The sequence below is a fragment of the Brachionichthys hirsutus genome, chromosome 7 (assembly GCF_040956055.1).
Source record: "Brachionichthys hirsutus isolate HB-005 chromosome 7, CSIRO-AGI_Bhir_v1, whole genome shotgun sequence".
NCBI lineage: Eukaryota > Metazoa > Chordata > Actinopteri > Lophiiformes > Brachionichthyidae > Brachionichthys > Brachionichthys hirsutus.
Genome location: NC_090903.1, coordinates 3,713,729 through 3,724,149, shown reverse-complemented (window position 1 = coordinate 3,724,149; position 10,421 = coordinate 3,713,729). Strand labels below are relative to the sequence as shown.

General features: G+C 48.6%; 3 protein-coding genes across 3 annotated transcripts in view; 1 reads left to right on the top strand and 2 right to left on the bottom strand.

Annotated features, from left to right (window-relative positions):
• The first annotated feature begins 411 nt into the window (after positions 1-411).
• Positions 412-2,434, top strand: LOC137895641 (lymphoid enhancer-binding factor 1-like). The gene is made up of 4 exons (XM_068741131.1): positions 412-1,389; positions 1,523-1,661; positions 2,096-2,203; positions 2,287-2,434. Exons 1-4 carry the CDS (start codon positions 1,163-1,165, stop codon positions 2,350-2,352), a joined length of 540 nt encoding a protein of 179 aa, XP_068597232.1. The 5' UTR covers positions 412-1,162; the 3' UTR covers positions 2,353-2,434.
• Positions 2,435-3,394: 960 nt separating this feature from the next.
• LOC137896036 (axonemal dynein light intermediate polypeptide 1-like) lies at positions 3,395-4,573 on the bottom strand (the record flags this gene model as incomplete). The annotated part of the gene is made up of 5 exons (XM_068741567.1): positions 3,395-3,430; positions 3,510-3,674; positions 3,913-4,091; positions 4,242-4,411; positions 4,491-4,573. Coding segments are annotated over 5 exons (633 nt in total), but the record flags the coding sequence as incomplete, so codon positions are not given.
• Positions 4,574-7,332: 2,759 nt separating this feature from the next.
• Positions 7,333-10,421, bottom strand: part of mlh1 (mutL homolog 1, colon cancer, nonpolyposis type 2 (E. coli)) — a 10,948-nt gene continuing 7,859 nt past the window's right edge. The window contains exons 2-11 of the mRNA XM_068741566.1: positions 10,315-10,408; positions 10,068-10,220; positions 9,693-9,983; positions 8,677-8,834; positions 8,471-8,579; positions 8,338-8,401; positions 8,001-8,165; positions 7,836-7,928; positions 7,645-7,755; positions 7,333-7,558 (exon numbers count right to left, since the gene is read on the bottom strand). Of these exons, the coding sequence (XP_068597667.1) occupies positions 7,403-7,558; positions 7,645-7,755; positions 7,836-7,928; positions 8,001-8,165; positions 8,338-8,401; positions 8,471-8,579; positions 8,677-8,834; positions 9,693-9,983; positions 10,068-10,220; positions 10,315-10,408 (1,394 nt within the window). The 3' untranslated portion in view covers positions 7,333-7,402. The remainder of the gene's footprint in view (positions 7,559-7,644; positions 7,756-7,835; positions 7,929-8,000; positions 8,166-8,337; positions 8,402-8,470; positions 8,580-8,676; positions 8,835-9,692; positions 9,984-10,067; positions 10,221-10,314; positions 10,409-10,421) is intronic.

Genomic DNA, 10,421 nt, shown 5'->3' with positions numbered 1-10,421 from the left:
AGAGCAGAAGGTCAAGGAGCACAGCAGGACAGAGAAAAGTAAAGAAAAGAGAGATGGAGCCAAACAAACAACATGAGTGGTGAGCGATCTCTGTCTGGTGGTGCGCGTCGGTACTGCAGGAGAACAACGCGCTTCGGTGCGCGGCTCCATGGACGCGTGAAAAGTCTGTTGAAAGTGAATCAGATCACATCAGAAGTGATCTGATTCACTTTCATCACAACAGATGCGCAATGTTTTTCAAAAACGAGGTGCAAAGGGAAACGTTTGGGTGGTGACTGGCTCAATATTTGATGACAACTTTGTTTTGGATGTTATTAATTGTGGATCAATAAGAGTTTATTTCGATTAAAAAACAACTTCCTGTCCTCCTGAGCAGTTTATTCAGGACAACGTTTCAGCCCAAACATGATTTCATTAACGCTGGTCCAGAAATGAGCTAACGCTTGATGTGTGTTGCCGGTTGCAGCAGCAACGCGCCCGAACACGACCTCAGTTATGAGACCGAGCGGTCGCAGCGTCCGGACCCGCAGAACCAGGGTGCAGACGGTGCTTCCCTGGAGGCGGTACTGAACCTGCTGATGGAGTCCATGCAGGAGGAGGATCTGTGCACGGCGGCACCCAGCAGTGACCCGCCAGAGGACCAACAGGGTGCAGCGTGTCCCCCGGAGAATGTCCAGAATGCGGTCCACAGTGACCCCCCCGCTGCTCCACCACAGGACATGCCGGGTCAGTTGGGTGAACAGAACCTCCCGACACCGGAGATGTCCAGCAACCCTCAGTTTGCTGCTCTGGAAACGGTAATCCAGCCCCAATTCTTCTTCTACTTCAATGTAAATGTTTAAGGGGTGTAACCCAGGTGACACCTTGGAAGCTCATCTAAGCACCATGTTCTTGCTCATGCATGCAGGTTCAGAACCCCCCGGTGGTGAACTTCCCTGGATTGATGGACCTGCCCATTATTGGAATGCTGTAAGTGCCGGATAGAAGCATGAAAGCAGCCGCTGACGGGACGGTCTCACGCCGCTCCTGTGATCTAACGCTCGTCTCGTCTCTGTGAAGGAACGGAGAACCGCTCTACGCGCTGCCACCGAACATAGTGGAGCAGTGCTACCGTCCTGCTGCTCCTCCCCAGAACCTGTGGGGTCAGTGCCCCCTGCAGGGCATGCCAGCAGCGGAGCAGTGCTACCGTCCTGCTGCTCCTCCCCAGAACCTGTGGGGTCAGTGCCCCCTGCAGGGCATGCCAGCAGCGGAGCAGTGCTACCGTCCTGCTGCTCCTCCCCAGAACCTGTGGGGTCAGTGCCCCCTGCAGGGCATGCCAGCAGCGGAGCAGTGCTACCCTCCTGCTGCTCCTCCACAAACGAAACGCCCGGCCCCAAAAACCTCCAAACGGTGAGTTCCCTCTCTCTGGGGCGCTTTCGTCCTGAATGGACTCTTCTACCAAAATGTCTTCTCCCGACACACGTTGTGAATCTCTCTGTTGACTTGGAGCGCCCTAAATGCGTGACATGATTCGTACCTACAGCAAATTGGACGACGGCCGTCCCTACGTGAAGAAGCCCCCAAACGCCTTCATGCTGTTCCTGAGGGAGCAACGGCCGTTTGTGGACCCCAGCATCAGACGCCTGGGGAGCGGCGCCGTGAATACAGCGCTGGGGCGGCAGGTAAGACGTTTAGTTTAGGACGTTTGGGGGAGGCTCACCTTTCATCAGTTTCGTCTAACGGCGAAATACGCTGCAGAGATGAAAGCCACGGTTTGGACAGAGGCTCCGTCTGCATCCGTGCGTTTATAGCGCTGAGCAGAGATGAATCTCTTCCTGTGATCGCTGCGTCATCGCTGCATCATCGCTGCGTCATCGCTGCGTCATCGCTGCGTCATCGCTGCGTCATCGCTGCGTCATCGCTGCGTCATCGCTGCGTCATCGCTGCGTCATCGCTGCGTCATCGCTGCGTCATCGCTGCGTCATCGCTGCGTCATCGCTGCGTCATCGCTGCATCATCGCTGCGTCATCGCTGCATCATCATTGCGTCATCATTGCGTGTGCTAGTGTGTGTTCCGGGTTATGACCGACTGTGTGTGTTTGTCATCCGTCCACAGTGGAAGTCGCTGTCACCGGAGGAGCAAAAGAGATACTACGCTCAAGCCGACAGAGAAAAATTACTCCACCAGCAGCAGCACCCTGAATGGACAGGAAAAAATAACTACGTGAGTATATAGCGTCACCACGACGACGACATCGACACCGGTCGTCTGAGCCGAGATCTCACTTCATGTTTGCTTCTGTGCAGGGCAAGAAAATGAAGAGAGAGAGACAGGGAGTGCAGGAACCGCAGTCTTTAAGCAGATTGAATTAATCTGCCCGAAGACACAACTTTATATATTCTTTATTGGATATATTCTTTATTGTATATATTCTTGTTATTTGTAATTTTTTTAAAGATCATTTGAAATAAATTTTGTTGTTTGTAAATATTTAAAATCTGGATTTTCCCATTTACTCATAATGGAGGATATACATTCAAAGTCACTCAGCAAAAAATCCCGGTCATAAAGGGGTCCGAGATGCGCCATCATGAAAAATGTCTTCCGGATCTGATCCGGAATGAGGTCAGGAACAAATATTACATTTATTACAAGTCCATTTATTGATTCACAAATCAGTTAAAAATACACATCAACACACATTCCAGAAGATCCAGGAATGTTTAAATACACGACCGGCTTATTTATTTATTGTACCTTGATGGAGGTTTATCTAACACGTGCTTTTCTACTTATTATTATTGATCCCGACTCAGGAAACACAGAACTTTGCTCTTTCCAGACATGAAATTGGCCATTTTGGCCACGCCCCCAGACACACAGGAAGGCGGCCATATTGGATTGAAACTTAAAAACTGCTGAGTCAGCGTTTGCACACACACACACGCTCCAATCAAAACCAAATTTTAAACACTTATTGACCCTTCCTACCTGGACGCTTTCAAAGGGAAACTTTGACAATCGGCCTTACAGCGAACGAGTGTTTAGATTTGAGCTGCATGAGTAGCTCACAGTTTAGTCAAATCGTTATTTGGATTATATGGCCGTCTGCCATCAGGAGTTTTTAAGTTTCAATCCAATATGGCCGCCTTCCTGTGTGTCTGGGGGCGTGGCCATAATGATATATATTTTTTTGCCATAATGATATATATTTTTTTGCCCTGACATGATGCATGTCTGTACCGAATCCGAAAGGCCAAGCGATCGAAAAACTAGACAGAAGTCGCACAAAACAATCTATTTAAACTTGTCTGAAGACGCCAGTTTTGTCGAACACACGGCGCTAACAAAAGGAAGAATGCTAAATAAATGGAAATAGGCTTTATCCAGCGGCCCGATCCCGTCTGAGTCTCGTTACTTCTTTTGTGCACGCGTCTCGTCCAGTTGGTCCTTAAAAGGAAGACAAATATTAAAGGTTGAAGAGGGTCAACACAGCAAAACATGTTTGACCTGTAATTAGAGACATCACCTTGAGCTGCTGGTTGACCTTCTTCATGAATTGAATCTCTACGATGTGCTTCTTTTCTTCAATTTGGGCTTTTTCATTTTCTCTCTTCTCGATTGCGTCACATCTGGCTTTCTGCTCGTTCAGTTCCTTCATCAGAACATTTCGCTCATTCTCCAGTTTAGAAATCTGCGTTCGAATTAAAACACAACTGAAAGTCTGCCCCAGATTCCACAGCAATTACGTCAAGAGTGCAACCGCCATCCTTATTTCTCCAAGAACCTCTGAAGAGAAATGCTGCCCTCTGCTGGTTATCAAACCGAAGAACCGTCTAAACTTCAGATGAATGACAAAATAAATCTCCTCATGCTGAGTTTTTGGTTTCTCTTCCATGATGGTGTCTGACCAGCCAGGTGAACGTCCTTACCCTTTCTTCCATGTCCTCTTTGCTCTGCATGGCCTGCATTGATTTCCTTATGCCGAAAGCGAAGCTGCTTTCAAGCACTTTCTCGTAGGTATCGATTGTCATTTGGATCTCGTTTCTGACCTGAACCAGCAGCAGACCCCTTTCAGCACAGTTCGTGGCCACCTGCCGGATAAGCTCATCTTTGAGAAACACAAATCGGGATGATCAGACGATTGAATTTATGATTTGTTGAAATATGTTTAGGAGAAAACAACCATATAGGATTTTTATTTTTATTTATTTTTTATCTGGGCATAGTAACTGCATTCATCGTAGGCCTCATTGGTTACCAAAGCATTGGGCGTAGAGCTCCCTGCGTACGGGGCAGATCCCTGTGTCTCTGGCCTCCCTTTCCTTCAGCCTTGTGGACAGCTCTTCCTCCAGGCTAATGACGTCGGCTCTCGTACAAGGCGCACTGGACACATGCTGCACCCACCGCAGGTTTTCCTCTTTCCATTCCCTGCCGCAGCAGAAGTTCAGATGCCACAGAGCATGGCTTTGGATCTTGAACAATACATTGCAGATGGGAATACTCATACCTGGGTGGTAGGATGGAGTTCAGGATCTCCAGGCTACCGCTACTTTTCTTGTTTGACAGGCCAGAAGACTGTGATGATGATGATGAATATATTTATTAGATAGAATGTTAGAGCAATACAAGTACAGTCAAACAGTAGCATGTATTACAGTACAAGTACAGTCAAACATCCTGTCTAAGAGGAGCATTTCTAAAAAGCCATCGCTGTCTTGTTTCCGTTGAAAGTCCTTCGTACATAAATCATCGACATGTAACAATACAAATAAAACTAATATTAAATTACTCCATTGATGCAAAATAACAATAAATTAAAAAGACACATAATATGTACAACGTAGGTGGAGAATAAAGGGGGGGGGGGTTTGATCCGGAGAGAGTCGTGATGACTATCTCCGTTTATGTCCCCCTGAAAGGTGTATTTTTCGGGCCGTTTTGAAGGAGGCCAAAGAGGTGCATGTTTTGAGGGCAGGAGTCAAACAGTTCCACTCTTGGGGGGCAGTGCTGTAAAAGGAGGATTATTCACCCATCTTTGTTTTATAGGAGGGCTACATGTAATTGTTCCGTCTTGTTGGTATACTTTCATCGACTTACCTTGGTTGATTGGCTGCCTGGGCTTTTGCTGATAGAAATTGGACTCTCATATTTTAAGAGCGACTTAACAGGCGAAATCATGGTTCTTCACTTACAATAACGAAGCTTTGCAGGGAAATCAGCTTCAGTTCACTTACAGAAATGTGCATCGATGCCGATAACAGACGCTTGTTTTAGCTTTCTCGCTCACTGTTTGCGTTGCCATGGCAGCAACGTCGGACATTCCATTTCATTTCGCTGTTCAAATAATTCCCAGGCAAAAAAAATTGAACACATTTATAGCAGAAGTTAACTTTTCCCATACCCCTTGCTTGTAATTTTATTTTGAATTTACCAGTATATTTTATTTTTCTTCTTGTGTTTATTTTTGTATTTAATTATTTTCCTTCTAATTCTTTCCCTTCTTTTGAACATATTGGTGATTTTATATTACTCATTGTTAGATTTTTTTCTATTTTGACATCGGAAAATGTTAATGTTTTGTTTCAGATCTTTTCAGTGCGTTTGTACCGGTGAGTTTTGTTAATAAAGTAAAAAAAAAGAATTTCGCTGTTCAAGTCGGAACTGAAGGATCGACGTACTGACGTACCCCGGTGAGCGAGCGTATTGCGTCACTTCCGGTTTGTTTGTGTTCTCTCTGCCACCGTACAATCATTCACTTTTTCTGCTCTTTTCCCACATACATGTAATCACTGCTAATCATGTTCATTGATAACCGGATTAGCTCCACATATTTTCCCACTTTTTTGGGCAGTTTTCCTTTGGTTGAATAAGATAGCTACCGAATAGCTTTTAGCACCGTCTCCCTCTGCCTACTTGTTGTGGGAGATTTTAACATTCATGGATGTCAGTGATGACTGCCTTCCTCTCATTGGTAGACTCAATTGGCTCCTCCCAGAGAGTGAAAGAACCCGCCCACAGCTTTATCAATCAATCAATCAAATCTTTATTGCAGACACAATGGTCCAATTAAAAAGCACACATAACATTTACAACATTTACAACGTTTACATAGTAAACACAGTAATCCTATAATATCATCAGGTACCAATGACACCAAATACCTGAGTTAAACTTCACAGCACTTAGGCTTGGCTGAGTCAGTGTTCTGATGACGTCATTCCCTGATTCATGCAGCCGACATATAAACCTGCATGCAGGTGCCTCAGCTGAGCATTAAGGGTGTTAACCCGACACCACAGAACATCTCACTGGCGCTGGACCATCTTGGCTTCCTGAGAAGTATCCTCATGCAGCCATTGTATGCCACCCTCAACTTCTGCATGCTGGCCTGTTTGTACTTGATCCACAAGGGGGCAGTATAGAGTGGCGTACAAAAGGCCCTGAAGAGGGTGACTTTGACCGCTTCAGAGCAAAAACTAAATTTCTTCTTCAGCATGTTGGCCTGCGCATACAGCATCCGCCGCTGTCTATACATGTCATCATCATCATCATCATCTCCCAGCTGGTCATTGATGATGTCATCATCATCTCCCAGCTGGTCATTGATGATGTGGCCCAGATATTTAGTTCTGCTGCAGACAGATCTTTAATCTGTGGTGCAATTTATTTTTATTTTATTGTTATTTTGCATCAATTGAGTAATTTAATATTAGTTTTATTGGTATTGTTAAATGTCGATGATTTATGTACGAAGGACTTTCAACGGAAACAAGACTGCAAGGGCTTTTTTGAAATGCTCCTCTTAGACAAGATGTTTGATTGTACTTGTACTGTAATACATACTACTGTTTGACTGTACTTGTACTCTAACATTCTATCTAATAAATATATTCATCATCAATCACACCTTGGTTCTGGTTCTCACGTACGGTATTGATCAATTAATTGCATTTCCACTGAACCCTTTCGTATCAGACCACAGATTCATCACGTTTACGTTTGTGTTATTGGCCTACGCGCCCTCAAAGAGAACTGCCTTGACTAGATGTATGTCTGATGGCGCCATTGCTAAATTCAAAGAAGCAATCCCATCAGCATTAAACTCTTTATCGAGCCTAAACATCACCAAGGAGCCGCGTGGTAACTTTAGCCCCTCCCACATAGATCATCTTGTAGGACAGGAAGACTTACCGGTGAGAGACGTATTTTTATTTATTTATATTACTTGCACAATAATAGAGTTATATTATTATCCTGGTCAGACTAGCTGGGACAGCAGCCTGGAACAGAGACCGCCCCCTTGGTGGGAGCTGACCAATCAGCGGATCGGGACTCGGAGGACACCCCTAGTTCAAAGTATTTATTTACAGCACAGAGGTCGGGTCCAGAATGAAAGCAGCCACGTGGAGCTTCGGCCAATCAGCACCTCTCAAACACTTTGTAGAGCTCGGGCAGGCTGGCGACCTGCAGCACCGTGCCGTCCTCGCCGAACCGCGTCGGAGGACTGAAGAGAGTTCGGAAGGCTTTGAAGATGATGTGCTCGACTTTCCAACGCCACGAGTTCGCCTCCGCCTCCTGAAGCGCCACACACACACACACACACACTATTAATGTCTCTTAATACCAGCGTCAACCTAAAGGCGGGTCCAACTCCTTCACACCTGCTGCTCTCCCGGGCCCGCCTCCAGGATGTACTGCTTCCTGATGGAGTAGAAGCTGCTGCACTCCCGACCAAAGTCCCTGAAACACTCCCCCTCGTCGTCCCAGTTCACCTACGGGCAGAGGCAGAGATGAAACAGAGACGAAACACGCCGCTTCTAGAATCGGCCTCTCATCCCGACGGCGCTTCTACCTCGGTGGCCAAGCGTAGGATGAACAAGGGCAGCCCCTCCATGACGGGGGTGTACCGGTCCAGCAGCAACGGCAGCCCCGTCAGGTTCCCGTCCTACAGGAGAGACATCACCAACAGGACTGAACCCTGAAGACTTGAGACCTGCGCCGACCCGACGCGACTCACCTGGTCGATCTCCACGGAGAAATAGTCCTCCAGCATGTCGGCCTTCTTCTTCAAGAAGTCCACTATGTACTGAGCCAGACCCTCTTTGGGTCCGTCCTCCTCCGTCCAGCCGCTCGCCTCGGAGTCCAGAGCCAGCATGGCGAGGTCGTACAGAGGGGCTGGAGTCTGGAAGCACAGAGCCCCCCCCCCCCATGGAAGTCTGAGCCTGTGCACGGGACGATTGTCTCATCCCCGAGAAAATGGATGGACGGATGTTTCCTGGATCTGACATTCGTGTAAAAAAGCTGCTTCCGGGTCGTCGCTAACGGCAACCACTGACAATCCGGAATCGACTTACAGACAGCCTGAGAACGCCGAAGTTTCCAAAGTCGTAGATCAGGATTTGGTAGAAAAGCTCCCGGCTGTGACAGAAAGAGAAATGAGTCGACGCTGCAGAGACGGTCCTGGTTCTGGACGGTCCCGGTTCTGACCTGAGGGTGGTGCTGTTGAGCAGGTACAGTTTGGTGTGATGCTGGATCAGAGTCCACTGGGGGCTGATGCAGCCCACAAATGAGTGGTTCTGCAGCATTTCTTGAAGACCTGGGGGGGGGGGGGCGACAGACACTGTTAAACTCTGAACTTGATCGGGGGGGGGGGGGGGGGGGGGGGGGGGGGACCCCCTTCCTGGTCTGCTCACCTGTGTGAGTGTTCTGGGTGATCTCGGCTCTGATCTCTTTGATGCTGTTCAGTTTGATGATCCGTCTCTTGGGTGTGGGTGTGGCCGCGGCCGTCGGCTCCTCCTCCTCATCCTCCTCTTCTTCTTCTTCATGGTGCCGTTCCTTTCTGGGTCGCTTCCTGGGTCACAAACGCACAAACCAGCTCACAACACGCCACACCTCCAACCTCATTGTGCCATAAAATAACCCCCAATGGGAGAAAAACCAAGAACAAGAGTCAACTGGACTCGTTTAGCTTTGGTTGAAGACGCTTCTTCGGTTCTGAATCAGGTAGAGAGTTTAGATACTTTTACTCCTGAAAGGACCGGAACCACCAGGACAAGTAGAAAACCAATCTGAGAGCGCAGGCCTCCTCCAAGCAGCTCGTTCCCCTCCTAACTGGATTTACTCCGTCCACATGGTGATCTGGATCAGCATCAAAAGGTTCTAGATTGTTCTTGGTATCTTTAAACACCAACCATGAAAAGTTAAAGTCAATCAGAGCTGATGCATTGATTTTGAATTCGTAAATGGAGTTTAATGTTAAAATGTTTTTCCTGACCTTGTTCTGGATCAGATCCCCCCCCCCCCCCCCCACAGTCAACTCACACTGGCTTACAAGTGGAAGCACTGAGACAATGCACAGACTGTTAAAAGGTTTCAGCTCATTCATGAGGGAACAAACAGTTGAGTTCCATCTTCAGCCACACGGGGGCAGTAGAAAAACGTTTGACCACCAGAACCCTCCTTACGATGACTAGTTAGCACACGTTCATCTGAAGGCACGTTTTGGGTCCCTTATAAATGTGCCTCCAACATTCGACCCCGTCTGCAGCAGATCTGAGTCTCCCTCTCTTACGGAGACAAACATCTGGACGCATGATTTTGTTCCTTCTGCCGGCTCTTCCTTCGCCTCACTGCCATCTAGTGTTCAACATTTACAATTGCATCGGATCTGAGCCACTCGGCGCAGGATGAGCTAAAGAAAGGAATTCACCTTGGAAATGCTTCGGCATCGTCTTCCTCCGCCTCCAGCATGTCTGCATCCTCCATCTCTGCAGGGTCAGACTGGGCCGCTCGGAGCGCCTCCTCCCCGCCGCTGGCTCCAGCTGCTTCGCCATCGGGAGGTGCTTTCTCTTTCGGCTGGAGGAAAGCGTCCATCTTCTGGGCGCGGCAGTCGGTCCTCACCATCTGGTGCGCGTAGACGCGGTCGCCGGACTCTGCCGCCGCCGCGCCGGAGGATTTGGCCTCGGCGCCACCCGAGGCTGAAAGGCCAGGCAGGAGAGTTCTGCTCGGGCGCAGCGGAGCAGGTTGGAGCGCCGCGACAAAACCCAACAGGAAGTGCAGCAAGCAGACGAGGCGACGTTCTACCTGAGTGAAGTACGTGCGCGAGGAGTTGGAGCCGAGAAGTTTGCCCTCGATGTGCTTCTGAACGCTCTCGATGACGCCGTCCTCGTGCAAGAAATGCACTTCGTGCTTCGTGGGATGGACGTTCACGTCGACGTTCTGCGGCGCGATCTCCAAGCTGCGGGACCATGGGGAAGGCGGCGGGCCGGCGTTAACGGAGAGTAAAGCCGGGGAGAGAGAGAGAGAGAAGAAGCAGACGCGAGGCCGGTTACCTGAGGTACAGGAAAGGGTGCGCGTTCTTGGGGAGGTACGCGGCGTAAACCGTCTCCACCGCCTTCTTTAAGGCGCCCGACTCCACCAGGCGGTCTGGCACGACACA